Here is a 15,272-nt window from a genome sequence, read left to right as displayed (position 1 = left end):
TTGTTTTTGTCAAAAAAAGAGACAACTGCAAACCTTAAGCAGTAGGGCATTCAAGGAGTTGGTCTGAAGCGTTAACGTTAGGTAGTTAGTAGCTACTGTACTCGCAATGTAGCTAGCTTGTTGCTACCTGGATAGCTAACTAAACAATAGCTTGAACAACCTAGCTGTAATATTTGGAGACGCTTTCTCTCCGTTGGGACAGACGCGAACTGGCTGAATCGATTCAGTGGCTAGCTTTGTACTTAACTGGCTAACAGTAGCTACTAAGGGTAAGTTATAACCTACATTTATTTTTGTTTTGTTTTTACATACTGGTAACCAGAGTCGTTCAAGGGAATTCGGGACATGGGTGACTAGTTAACGTTAGCTTGGCTCTCTCTGTGTTTCGTGCCGTGGGAGGAGGGATTGGTTCGTTGGCAGAGAGCAATGGCTAGCTAGTATGCTAACTATTCTAGCTAACTAACTGGCTGAATAAGTTGACGAAGTACTCACTCAAACTGTCAAAACTAACCCAAAACTTTACAAAACGTTAGACACGGACACGAATGATCTGTTTGGCGTGTTAACACACTGGTGGTTTGTTGTAACCGAGTATTGGTGCTAAACCGTGTTATTGGAGGCTGGCATGCTAGTTGGCTATGGCGTCATAGGATTCGGTGCCCTGGACGGTTTTCACTGAAGAATACTGTACCAAGTTAGCTAGCTGAATAAACTAAGTTAGTCTATTCCTAGAAAACATTGAACCGCTGTAGTTTACAACAATTATAATTTCTAAAGTGGAAGTTGGGAGTTATATTTGAGTGTTTCAGTGAAACGTAAGTGAGGGAGGCCCCGCTCTCTCGCTTTCCCAGATGTTTAGTTCATTTCATTCCGATCTCCTTTGCATTATTGTAGCCTTTTTCTGTAGCCTGTCAACTATGTGTCTGTCTATCCCTGTTCTCTCCTCTCTGCACAGGCCATTCAAATGCTTCACACTGCGTGGCTGCTGCCACTCTAATCTGGTGGTCTCTGCGCGCACGACCCATGTGGAGTTCCAGGTCTCTGGCAGCCTCTGGAACTGCCGTTCTGCGGCCAACAAGGCAGAGTTCATCTCAGCCTATGCTACCCTCCAGTCCCTCGACTTCTTGGCACTGACGGAAACATGGATTACCACAGAAAACACTGCTACTCCTACTGCTCTTTCCTCGTCTGACCATGTGTTCTCGCATACCCCGAGAGCATCTGGTCAGCGCGGCGGTGGCACAGGAATCCTCATCTCTCCCAAGTGGACATTCTCTCTTTTTCCCCTGACCCATCTGTCTATCTCCTCATTTGAATTCCATGCTGTCACAGTCACTAGCCCATTCAAGCTTAACATCCTTGTCATTTATCGCCCTCCAGGTTCCCTTGGAGAGTTCATCAATGAGCTTGACGCCTTGATAAGTTCCTTTCCTGAGGATGGCTCACCCCTCACAGTTCTGGGTGACTTTAACCTCCCTACGTCTGCCTTTGACTCATTTCTCTCTGCCTCCTTCTTTCCAGTCCTTTCCTCTTTTGACCTCACCCTCTCACCGTCCCCCCCTACTCACAAGGCAGGCAATACGCTTGACCTCATCTTTACTAGATGCTGTTCTTCTACTAATCTCACTGCATCTCCCCTCCAAGTCTCTGACCACTACTTTGTATCCTTTTCTCTCTCGCTCTCCTCCAACACTACTCACTCTGCCCCTACTCAGATGGTAATGTGCCGTCGTAACCTTCGCTCGCTCTCCCGCTACTCTCTCCTCTTCCATCCTAACATCTCTTCCCTCTGCTCAATCCTCCCTCCGATCTCCTGATTCTGCCTCCTCAACCCTCCTCTCCTCCCTTTCTGCATCTTTTGACTCTCTATGTCCTCTATTCTCCCGGCCGGCTCGGTCCTCCCCTCCTGCTCTGTGGCTTGACGACTCATTGCAAGCTCACAGAAGAGGGCTACGGGCAGCCGAGCGGAAATGGAGAAAAACTAGACTCCCTGAGACCTGTCATCTTTTCACTCCCTCCTCTCTACATTCTCTTCCTCTGTTTCCACTGCTAAAGCCACTTTCTACCACTCTATGTTTCAAGCCTCAGCCTCTAACCCTAGGAAGCTCTTTGCCACCTTCTCCTCCCTGCTGAATCCCCCCCCTCCCCCTCCTGAATCCCCCCTCTCTGTGGATGACTTCGTCAACCATTTTGAAAAGAAGGTTGACGACATCCGATCCTCATTTATTAAGTCAAATGACACCGCTGGTCCTGCCCACACTGTCCTACCCTATGCTTTGACTTCTTTCTCCCCTCTCTATCCAGATGAAATCTTGCGACTTGTGACAGCCGGCCGCCCAACAACCTGCCCACTTGACCCTATCCCCTCCTCTCTTCTCCAGACCATTTCCGGAGACCTTCTCCCTTACCTCACCTCGCTCATCAACTCATCCTTGACCGCTGGCCATGTCCCTTCCATCTTCAAGAGAGCGTGAGTTGCACCCCCAAAACCTACACTCGATCCCTCCGATGTCAACAACTACAGACCAGTATCCCTTCTTTCTTTTCTCTCCAAAACTCTTGAGCGTGCCGTCTCTAGCCAACTCTCCTGCTATCTCTCTCAGAATTACCTTCTTGATCCAAACCAGTCAGGTTTCAAGACTGGTCATTCAACTGAGACTGCTCTTCTCTGTGTCACGGAGGCTCTCTGCACTGCTAAAGCCAACTCTCTCTCCTCTGCTCTTATCCTTCTATACCTATCCGCTGCCTTTGAAACTGTGAACAATCAGATCCTCCTCTCCACCCTCTCCAAGTTGGGCATCTCCGGCGCTGTTCACTCTTGGATTGCGTCCTACCTGACAGGTCGCTCCTACCAGGTGGCGTGGCGAGAATCTGACTCCGCACCACGTGCTCTCACCACTGGTGTCCCCCAGGGCTCAGTTCTAGGCCCTCTCCTATTCTCTCTATACACCAAGTCACTTGGCTCTGTCATATCCTCACATGGTCTCTCCTATCATTGCTACGCAGACGACACACAATTAATTTTCTCCTTTCCCCCTTCTGATAACCAGGTGGCGAATCGCATCTCTGCATGTCTGGTAGACATATCAGTGTGGATGTCGGATCACCAACTCAAGCTGAACCTCGGCAAGAGGGAGCTGCTCTTCCTCCCGGGGAAGGACTGCCCGCTCCATGATCTCGCCATCACGGTTGACAACTCCATTGTGTCCTCCTCCCAGAGTGCAAATAACCTTGGCGTGACCCTGGACAACACCCTGTCGTTCTCCGCTAACATCAAAGCGGTGACCCGATCCTGCAGGTTCATGCTCTACAACATTCACAGAGTACGACCCCACCTTACACAGAAAGCGGCACAGGTCCTAATTCAGGCACTTGTCATCTCCCGTCTGGATTACTGCAACTCGCTGTTGGCTGGGCTCCCTGCCTGTGCCATTAAACCCCTACAACTTATCCAGAACGCTGCAGCCCGTCTGGTGTTCAACCATCCCAAGTTCTCTCATGTCACCCCGCTCCTCCGCACACTCCACTGGCTTCCAGTTGAGGCTCGCATCTACTACAAGACCATGGTGCTTGCCTACGGAGTTGTGAGGGGAACCGTACCTCCTTACCTTCAGGCTCTGATCAGACCCTACACCCAAACGAGGGCACTACGTTCATCCACCTCTGGCCTGCTAGCTCCCCTACCTCTACGGAAGCACAGTTCCCGCTCAGCCCAGTCAAAGCTATTTGCTGCTCTGGCACCCCAATGGTGGAACAAGCCCCCCTAAGTCACTGACCACCTTCCGGAGACACTTGAAACCCTACCTCTTTAACGAATACCTGGAATAGTATAAAGTAATCCTTCTTCCCCCACCCCCCATAAAAAAGGTGGTTGTCCCACTGGCTATCATAAGTTGAATGCACCAATTTGTATGTCGCTCTGGATAAGAGCGTCTGCTAAATGATGTAAATGTAAATGTCTGATGGGGATTCGTGATGTCATCAGCCTCCCCCTTGCTTAGGGAACAATAGAGGAGCAATAAAGAATACAAGTATAAAGGCCCCCCCCCCCCACTTCTGCCTTGTCATGAGGCTACCTTGACCACCTATTGAGATGTACCTTTTGTTAAGCAAAGCAGGTGATAAATGAGCTGAAAAGGAGACTGGAGTAATTAAGTCAGGACTGAAACTGGACCATTCAGGAACACTCAACACCTCTTGGAAAGCCATTCTGGTTTGTCTTTGGCATTAAAATGTTTGTAATGATCCAGCTGAAAAATAAAACTATCCCAAGGTTAGGTTTTCAAAAGACTGAGGTAGGTTTTCCTCTAACTTTTTACCTGGGTTTTGCTCCTTTCATATTTATTTTGATCCTGACAAACTCCCCAGTCCCTGCTTGTGACAACCATACCCATAACATGATGCTGCCACCACAATACTTTTGACAAAAACAATGGATGATGCCCTGAACGTTGTGCAAGGTTTGTAGAATCTTATTCAAACTTATTTCACCGTAATGGAGGCCAAAGCTGCTTCCACCAACCAAGTATTAACTCTAGTGTGTGAAGACATACAATCAAGACATCTTCATTTTTTTTTTTTTATTAATTTGAAAAATGTTCTATAATTTGTGAAAAAGTGGAGAAGGTTGTGTAGATCTGTACAAAAAATCCAATGTAATCCCTTTTTAAATTTAATTTTAAGCTCGAAAATGTAAAGACTGTGTAGACTTTCCTTAGGCACTGTATTTTCTCTACCTTTTCAGGACTCACTCTCTCTCTCCTTTGCTCCCTCTCTCCCCCTCCCTTCCTTCCTTCCTGTCTCACTCTTCCCCTCCCTCCCTCTCTCTCTCAGCCGGAGCTCTCTGCTGGTCAGGCCAGTTGACGTTTATTATCATGAGTCTTGTCCTGGAGGCAGAACTGAGCGATTTCCCCTTAGATAGGCCAGCTTCAAAATTGGCAATACAAAAATTTGCTTTTCGGTCTTAATTTAAGGTTAGGGTTAGCAGTGTGGTTAAGGTTAGGGTTAATGTTAGGGTTAGGTTTAAAATCTGATTTTATGACTGTGGCTGTGCCAGCTAGTTACTACTCTGCAGAGCTGCCTTCAGAACAAGATTCACAACAAAAAATGCTAACCTGTGCTGGTCAGTGGGAGGCCTGGAACATTCATTGGAGTGCACCAGATAAAGATTTGTATTAGATCGATACCCTGTTAGTAGCCGGCATAGGTGTGTTGTCATGCAATCATCTAACAGATCGTTGCAGACGAGCTTCAGCCTGTCCATGACAGAGCACTTTCCGCAGGCCAGGGGCACACACACACAGGTACAGCAGAAATATGCCTTCTGCTGCCATCACGACCACACAGGGAAAAAAAGAAAACACGCACACACACACACACACACACACACACACACACACACACACACACACACACACAGACAGAAGCTGAGCATGGCATGCAGTGCACAGAGAGAGACTAGGCCATTACTCCAGCAAACCCCCAGAGGGCATGTTCTTAGACATACAACACATGGCTCAAATTGCCTTCATAAACTATGATTTACTAGCAGGTTACTGCAGCTGCTAGACTACTCAGTGCATGAACATCATAACGGCCAATTATTTTACAGAAACCTACAGTTAAAAAAAGAGAAAAAATCATGATGTATCGTCCAAAGAGTACAGCTGGAATCAGAGAATATTAAACCCCTTTATTGACATTCCCCATTTTAATGAGTCAATCACTCCTGGCGCAAAATGTCAACTCATAAGTCATGCTGGCAAAGACTAGCTACACCACACTACACCATCTTCCAGATCATTTCTATTAGTTTTCTCCTGCTATCTCATCCCCATCGTCTGCCTCTCAGGTCTGTCATTTCACATGCCTGTTTTTTCAACTGATCAAATCACAACTCCTTCGCTCCATCCCTCTCTCGCTCGTAAAAGAAGGAGTGGGACTGAGAGGGTGAGAAGTGGACACAGAGACACAGTCTGGGTGAATACTGCTGGTAACACATGAATATATATAATACTTCTGTCTGCAGCTAAGATATCATCTGAGTCTGGTGGGCACCTGGGCTTGCCCCAGCCCTGCAGTCCCAGAGCACCATGATGGGACTGGCCTCCCCTGCCTCCTCCAGCACTCTCACTACAGCTCCAAGCTGCAGACCACAGTGCTGCTTTGCTCTCCAGCCCCGTTAATAGAATCTCACACATGTTAATGGTTCTGTAAGATGTTCCCTGAGGGGAGTCCTCCTAGTAGAGAAGACAAAAGCCACTTCTACTCTCTTTCACTCTCTCTCTTTCTCTCTCTCAATTCAATTCAAAGAGCTTCATTGGCATGGGAAACATATGTTTACATTGCCAAAGCAAGTGAAATAGATAATAAAAAAAAGTGAAATAAACAATCAAAATGAACAGTAAACATTACACTCACAAAGGAAAAGGAAAATAGACATTTCAAAGGTCATATTATGGCTATGTACCAGTGGAGGACCATCCTCCTCAGTCAATTTTATAAAAATAAAAATTGTAAAACATTAAAAAAGTTAACATTTTTAGATAAAACTATACTAAATATATTCACGTTACCAAATAATTGACACACTCTTTTGCAATGAAGGTATACAGTAGCCTCAACAGCACTCTGTTGGGTAGCACCATGGTGTAGCCGGAGGACAGCTAGCTTCTGTCCTTCTCTGGGTACATTGACTTCAATACAAAACCTAGGTTCTCAACCCCTTCCATAGACTTACACAGTAATTATGACAACTTCCGGAGGACGTCCTCCATCCTATCAGAGCTCTTGCAGCATGAACTGACATGTTGTCCACCCATACAAAGGTGCAGATAATGAATCTAGTACTGAAAGCATAAGCTACAGCTAGCTAGCACTGCAGTGCATAAAATGTGGTGAGTAGTTGACTCAAAGAGAGAGAAAGACAATAGTTGAACAGTTTTGAACAAATTCATTTCTGAAGGAGAAGCAAGAGAGAGATAGAGATAGATTTTTTCTTCTTCTCAGTTTTACTTACTTAGCTAGCAAATGCAGCTAGCTAGTTTAGCCTCCTCAAACATCCTGCTCAAACAGAGGGAAGCTATGTTAACAAGCTGGCTATGACTATCCAACACAACACTGGAACTGTTCCAAGTCAAGGTACGTTTTTGGTTTTACAAATGTATTGTCACCGGGGCCCGCCGGTGTAACTGCTAAACTGCTTACTGACTGACTGTATAGTGTAACTTCACTGCATGATTGTAAATCAAATCCAAATCAAATTGTACTTGTCCCATGCGCCGAATACAACAGGTGAAAGACTGTGAAAGGCTTACTTACAAGCCCTTTACCAACAATGCAGTTCAAGAAATAGAGCTAAGGAAATATTTACTAAATAAACTAAAGTAAAAAATAAAATAAAAAGTAACACAATAAAATAACAATAACGAGGCTATATACAGGGGGTACCGGTAGCGAGTCAATGTGTGGGGGTACAGGTTAGTTGAGGTAATTTGCACATAAAGTTAGGGGTAAAGTGACTACGCATAAATAATAAACAGCGAGTAACAGCAGTGTAAAACAAAAGGGGTGGGGGGTGGGGGGTCAACGCAAATAGTCCGGGTTGCCATTTGATTAATTGTTCAGCAGCCTTATGGCTTGCGGGTAGAAGCTGTTAAGGAGCCTTTTGGACCTAGACTTGGAGCTCCGGTACCGCTTGCTGTGCGGTAGCAGAGAGAACAGTCTATGACTTGGGTGACTGGAGTCTTTGACAATTTTTGGGCCTTCCTCTGACACCACCTAGTATATACAGTGAGGGAAAAAAGTATTTGATCCCCTGCTGATTTTGTACGTTTGCCCACTGACAAAGACATGATCAGTCTATAATTTTAATGGTAGGTTTATTTGAACAGTGAGATACAGAATAACAACAAAAAAATCCAGAAAAACGAATGTCAAAAATGTTATAAATTGATTTGCATTTTAATGAGGGAAATAAGTATTTGACCCCTCTGCAAAACATGACTTAGTACTTGGTGGCAAAACCCTTGTTGGCAATCACAGAGGTCAGACGTTTCTTGTAGTTGGCCACCAGGTTTGCACACATCTCAGGAGGCATTTTGTCACACTCCTCTTTGCAGATCTTCTCCAAGTCATTAAGATTTCGAGGCTGACGTTTGGCAACTCGAACCTTCAGCTCCCTCCACAGATTTTCTATGGGATTAAGGTCTGGAGACTGGCTAGGCCACTCCAGGACCTTAATGTGCTTCTTATTGAGCCACTCCTTTGTTGTCTTGGCCATGTGTTTTGGGTCATTGTAATGCTGGACACCGATCCACGACCCATTTTCAATGCCCTGGCTGAGGGAAGGAGGTTTTCACCCAAGATTTGACAGTACATGGCCCCGTCCATCGTCCCTTTGATGCGGTGAAGTTGTCCTGTCCCCTTAGCAGAAAAACACCCCCAAAGGATAATGTTTCCACCTCCATGTTTGACGGTGGGGATGATGTTCTTGGGGTCATAGGCAGCATTCCTCCTCCTCCAAACACGGCGAGTTGAGTTGATGCCAAAGAGCTCCATTTTGGTCTCATCTGACCACAACACTTTCACCCAGTTCTCCTCTGAATCATTCAGATATTCATTGGCAAACTTCAGATGGGCCTGTATATGTGCTTTCTTGAGCAGGGGGGACCTTCTGCGGGCGCTGCAGGATTTCAGTCCTTCACGGCGTAGTGTGTTACCAATTGTTTTCTTGGTGACTATGGTCCCAGCTGCCTTGAGATCATTGACAAGATCCTCCTGTGTAGTTCTGGGCTGATTCCTCACCGTTCTCATGATCATTGCAACTCCACGAGGTGAGATCTTGCATGGAGCCCCAGGCCGAGGGAGATTGACAGTTCTTTTGTGTTTCTTCCATTTGCGAATAATCGCACCAACTGTTGTCACCTTCTCACCAAGCTGCTTGGCGATGGTCTTGTAGCCCATTCCAGCCTTGTGTGGTCTACAATCTTGTCCCTGACATCCTTGGAGAGCTCTTTGGTCTTGGCCATGGTGGAGAGTTTGGAATCTGATTGATTGATTGCTTCTGTGGACAGGTGTCTTTTATACAGGTAACAAGCTGAGATTAGAAGCACTCCCTTTAAGAGTGTGCTCCTAATCTCAGCTCGTTACCTGTACAAAAGACACCTGGGAGCCAGAAATCTTTCTGATTGAGAGGGGGTCAAATACGTATTTCCCTAATTAAAATGCAAATCAATTTATAAAATTTTTGACATGCATTTTTCTGGATTTTGTTGTTGTTATTCTGTCTCTCACTGTTCAAATAAACCTACCATTAAAATTATAGACTGATCATTTCTTTGTCAGTGGGCAAACGTTCAAAATCAGCAGGGGATCAAATACTTTTTTCCCTCACTGTACAGTGGGCTCCAAAATTACTGGCACCCCTGACTGGCAATGCACAAACAATATTTTAAAAAATATAAACAATATAATTATAGAGATACAAACATGTGAGAAATACTGTACTATATTAATGTTCCAATGGAACCCACCAAAATCATTTATTGATTTAATAAAAAATCAATGTCCTCCAAATCAAGGTTTCACAATTAATGGCACCCTTAAAGATTATTGTAAATAACATCTACCAAAATTAAACCAGGAATTAAATTATACTTATTTAAGTTTATCTAAGTCTTAAGGAGCTATTGAGCCATTACATCACTTCCTTGTTCACTAGGGTATAAAATCGAGGTAAAACGCATGCAATATCCCTTTGTCATCCAACACCATGAAGAAAACAAAAGAACTGGCAGTTCAAAAGAGACAGATGGTTGTAGACCTTCATAAATCTGGTAATGGTTACAAGAAGATCCACAAACGATTGAATATACCACTGAGCGCTGTCAGGCAATTATAAAAAAATTATAAAGATTGGCGACGCAGTCATGGGTGAACAGGGAGTACCGGAAGGGACTAAGCACGCACCCCTGAGGGGCCCCGTGTTGAGGATCAGCGTGGCAGATGTGTTGTTGCCTACCCTTACCACCTGGGGGCGGCCCGTCATGAAGTCCAGGATCCAGTTGCAGAGGGAGGTGTTTAGTCCCAGGGTCCTTAGCTTAGTGATGAGTTTGTGGGCACTATGGTGTTGAACGCTGAGCTGTAGTCAATGAATAGCATTCTCACATAGGTGTTCCTTTTGTCCTGGTGGGAAAGGGCAGTGTGGAGTGCAATTGAGATTGCGTAATCTGTGGATCTGTTGGGGCGGTATGCGAATTGGAGTGGGTCTAGGGTTTCCGGGATGATGGTGTTGATGTGAGCCATGACCAGCCTTTCAAGGCACTTCATGGCTACCGACGTGAGTGCTACGGAGTGGTAGTCATTTAGGCAGGTTACCTTCGCTTTCTTGGGCACAGGGACTATGGTGGTCTGCTTGAAACATGTAGGTATTACAGACTCAGTCAGGGAGAGGTTGAAAATGTCAGTGAAGACACTTGCCAGTTGGTCCGCGCATGCTCTGAGTACATGTCCTGGTAATCTGTCTGGCCCCGCGACTTTCTGAATGTTGACCTGTTTAAAGGGCTTGCTCACATCGGCTATGGAGACCATGATCACACAGTCGTCTGGAACAGCTGGTGCTCTCATGCATGCTTCAGTGTTGCTTGCCTCGAAGCGAGCACAAAAGGCATTTAGCTTGTTTGGTAGGCTCGCGTCACTGGGCAGCTCGCGGCTGGGTTTCCCTTTAAGTCCGTAGTAGTTTGCAAGCCCTGCCACATCCGACGAGCGTCAGAGATGGTGTAGTAGGATTCAATCTTAGTCCTGTATTGACGCTTTGCCTGTTTGATGGTTCGTCTGAGGGCATAGCGGGATTTCTTATAAGCATCCGGATTAGTGTCCCGCTCCTTAAAATCGGCAGCTCTAGCCTTTAGCTCGGTGCGGATGTTGCCTGTAATCCATAGCTTCTGGTTGGGATATGTACGTACAGTCACTGTGGGGACGACGTCGTCGATGCACTTATTGATGAAGCTGGTGACTGAGGTGGTATATTCCTCAATGCCATTGGATGAATACCGGAACATATTCCAGTCTGTGCTAGCAAAAAAGTCCTGTAGCGTAGCATCCACGTCATCTGACCATTTCTGTATTGAGCGAGTCACTGGTACTTCCTGCTTTAGCGTGGCAATTGCGCCGTAAGGAGATGGCAGCCGTTTTACGGGCTCCTAAACAATTGTGTTTTTTTGCGTTATTTGTAACTTATTTTGTACATAATGTTTCTGCCACCATCTCTTATGACCGAAAATAGCTTATTTATATCAGAACAGCGATTACTCACCTCATACTGGACAAAGATTTTTTCTTCAACGAGTTGGACGCGAATTATTTTCTTCACACACCCGACAAGGCCCAAATCCCCGTAATCTGCCTCTACCATCAGTCCTATTAGCCAACGTACAATCATTGGATAACAAAATAGACAAACTAAGATCATGGATATCCTACCAACGGGACATTAAAAACTGTAATATCTTATGTTTCAGCTGGCGGGATATACGCTGCATCGGCAAGATAGAACAGCTGCCTCTGGTAAGACAAGGGGTGGCGGTCTGTGTACATTTGGCAAATCTGACCATAACTCTATCCTCCTGCTTACAAGCAAAAACTAAAGCAGGAAGCACCAGTGACTCGGTCAATAAAGAAGTGGTCAGATGACGCAGATGCTAAGCTACAGGACTGTTTTGCCAGCACAGACTGGAATATGTTTCGGGATTCTTCCGATGGCATTGCGGAGTACACCACATCAGTCACTGGCTTCATCAATAAGTGCATCGATGACAATGTCCCCACAGTGACCGTACGTACCCCAACCAGAAGCCATGGATTACAGGCAACATCCGCACTGAGCTAAAGGGTAGAGCTTCCACTTTCAAGGACCGGGACTCTAACCCAGATGCTTATAAAAAATCCTGCTATGCCCTCCGACGAATCATCAAACAGGCAAAGAGTCAATACAGGACTAAGAATGAATCGTACTACACTGGCTCCAACGCTCGTCGGAAGTGGCAGGGCTTGCAAACTATTACAGACTACAAAGGGAAGCACAGCTGCAAGCTGCCCAGTGACACAAGCCTACCAAACAAGCTAAATTACTTCTATGCTCGCTTTGAGGCAAGCAACACTGAAGCATGCATGAGAGCATCAGCTGTTCCGGACGACTGTGTGATCACGCTCTCCGTAGCCGATGTGAGTAAGACCTTTAAACAGGTCCACATTCACAAGGCCGCAGGGCCAGATGGATTACCAGGATGTGTACTGCAACTGGCAAGTGTCTTCACTGACATTTTCAACCTGTCCCTGACTGAGTCTGTAATACCAACATGTTTCAAGCAGACCACCATAGTCCCTGTGACCAAGAACACAAAGGTAACCTTCCTAAATGACTCCCTTTGAAAGGCTGGTCATGGCTCACATCAACACCATTATCCCAGAATTCCTAGACCCACTCCAATTTGCATGCCGCCCCAACAGATCCACAGATGATGCAATCTCTATTGCACTCCACACTGCCCTTTCCCACCTGGACAAAAGGAACACCTATGTAAGAATGCTGTTAATTGACTACAGCTCAGCGTTCAACACCATAGTGTCCTCAAAGCTCATCACTAAGCTAAGGACCCTGGGACTAAACAACTCCCTCTGCAACTGGATCCTGGACTTCCTGATGGGCCACCCCCAGGTGGTAAGGGTAGGTAACAACACATATGCCACGCTGATCCTCAACACAGGGGCCCCTCAGGGGTGCGTGCTCAGTCCCCTCCTGTACTCCCTGTTCACCCATGACTGCATGGCCAGGCACGACTCCAACACCATTATTAAGTTTGCCGACGACACAACAGTGGTAGGCCTGATCACTGACAACGATGAGAAAGCCTATAGAGAGGAGGTCAGAGACATGGCCATGTGGTGCCAGGATAACAACCTCTCCCTCAACGTGATCAAGACAAAGGAGATGATTGTGGCATAGAGGAAAAAGAAGCACGCCCCCATTCTCATCGACGGGGCTGTAGTTGAGCAGGTTGAGAGCTTCAAGTTCCTTGGTGTCCACATCACCAACAAACTATCATGGTCCAAACACACCAAGACAGTCGTGAAGAGGGCACGACAAAGCCTATTCCCCCTCAGGAGACTGAAAAGATTTGGCATGGGTCCTCAGATTTTCAAAACGTTATACAGCTGCATCATCAAGAGCATCCTGACTGGTTGCATCACTGCCTGGTATGGCAACTGCTCGGCCTCCGACCGCAAGGCACTACAGAGGGTAGTGCGTACAGTCCAGTACATCACTGGGGCCAAGCTTCCTGCTATCCAGGACCTCTATACCAGGCGGTGTCAGAGGAAGGCACTAAAAATTGTCAAAGACTCCAGCCACCGTAGTCATAGGCTTTTCTCTCTGCTACTGCACGGCAAGCGGTACCGGAGCGCCAAGTCTAGGTCCAAAAGGCTTCTTAACAGCTTCTTCCCCCAAGCCATAAGACTCCTGAACAGCTAATCACTGCTACCCGGACTATTTGCATTGCCCCCCCCACCCCAACCCCCTCTTTTACGCTGCTGCTACTCTGTTTATTATTTATATATTGTCACTTTAACTCTACCCACATGTACATATTACCTAAATTTCCTTGACTAACCGGTGCCCGCGCACATTTACTCTGTACCAGTACCCCCTGTATATAGCCTCCCTACTGTTATTTTATTTTACTGCTGCTCTTTAATTATTTCTATATTTTTTATTTTTTTACTTAACACTTTTTTTCTTTTCTTAAAAACTGCATTGTTGGTTAAGGGCTTTCACTGTAAGGTCTACAATGTTGTATTCGGCGCATGTGGCAAATACACATTGATTTGATTTGGTTTGATGACTGGGATGAATGCAGAAGCAGATTTCAAGAGCAGGACAAGACACCTTCTTTTTGACTGATGACTGACATAAGGGCTTGTACATGATAGGCTTATCTGGTTTATATGATTATGATGATCATAATGCTTCTTGACAGTGTCATAAAGTGTATTTTCTTAGTCCAAGTAAAGTGACACAGGATGGTCATAATGCTTCATGACAATGTCATAAAGTGTATTTTATTTAAAATGATGGAAAATAACATTACTGTAAATAATTAATTACAACAACAACAAAGAACTTTCAAACTAAAGGAAACTTCTTGGCAGGGAAAAAATACATTTGAATAAATGTGGGTTTTGACCCTCTTATGTAGGTGTCATAAGCAGCCATAACGCAATATATAACAGTTGTAAATATATGGGTCATGACAGTGTTATGACCATATTGTGACAGGTTATGACAAGTTATGTCAGCTGTTATGAAATGGTTATGACCGTGTCATAATGTGTTATGACGCTGGGTGTCAAGTAAAATGTTACCATAAAGGTAAAGTACGGCCCTTCGGACCTCGGTGAAGACCGAATGTGGCCCGCGGGTCAAAATGAGTTTGACATCCCTGCACTCCACTATTTGTATGAAAAGAGACTTATTGAATGTCTCACTTACCGTTGTCTGTGGCCATAAATATGGCAGTGTATTTGTTGTTGTGAACGTATGGCGACTCACGGTCCAGATTGGCGGAGGTGTTCACCGTACCTCTGACCGGGTTTACGCTGAGCCAGTTAGCCGGGTCTCTCAGGACCGCAAACCTGAACAGGGAACAGATGACAGCTGATCAGAATATATTCAGGGTAATACCATGGTATGACACTATACAGTATACTCAAGCTTTGTAGACATGCAGATCACCTATTGGACATAAGATAGTAAGTGCAATTGAAAAATAATTTCCTGTGAAAGATCACTTTTTCTATGAAGAGATACTGAAAGGACAATAACTATCAAAGACACAGAGCTGTTGAATCACATCATGACAAGACTGCATGTATTGTATCTGAAGTGTGTATGAGGTGCGGCTGAGGTTGAGTGGACGGCTGTGTATGGCTGTGGACACTGTGGTTGGAGTGTGAGTGTGATGGATGAACTCCGGTAGCTTCTCAGAGAAAAATGACCTAGTTTGTGTTTGTGTGGAAAGTGGCTGAAGTCTAAAGCCTCCATGACCCTGCTAATGTGATCCTGAGCGCCAGCTGATGGGAGGTGATGGGAGGTGCATTGTGATTGGCTAGGGTATGGACACATGCCTCTGGGGCTTCTCATCTGTGTTCATGTCACACACCGCTGATTTAGTGGCCAATCCTCTTCCCATGCACACACCAAGAGGTACTAAACACAC

The 15,272-nt window shown here is 45.6% G+C and overlaps 1 protein-coding gene across 3 annotated transcripts in view; it reads right to left on the bottom strand.

Annotated features, from left to right (window-relative positions):
- LOC121531835 (cadherin-13) overlaps positions 1 to 15,272 on the bottom strand; it is a 576,485-nt gene that overhangs the window by 48,524 nt on the left and 512,689 nt on the right. For all 3 annotated transcript variants that reach the window (XM_045227157.1, XM_045227158.1, XM_041837322.2), the window contains one exon: positions 14,546 to 14,688. In XM_045227157.1, the coding sequence (XP_045083092.1) occupies positions 14,546 to 14,688 (143 nt within the window). The remainder of the gene's footprint in view (positions 1 to 14,545; positions 14,689 to 15,272) is intronic.

Source organism: Coregonus clupeaformis, chromosome 19 (assembly GCF_020615455.1).
Source record: "Coregonus clupeaformis isolate EN_2021a chromosome 19, ASM2061545v1, whole genome shotgun sequence".
Lineage (NCBI taxonomy): Eukaryota > Metazoa > Chordata > Actinopteri > Salmoniformes > Salmonidae > Coregonus > Coregonus clupeaformis.
Note: the sequence above shows the minus strand (reverse complement) of the source record. Positions and strands in the feature narration are given on the sequence as shown.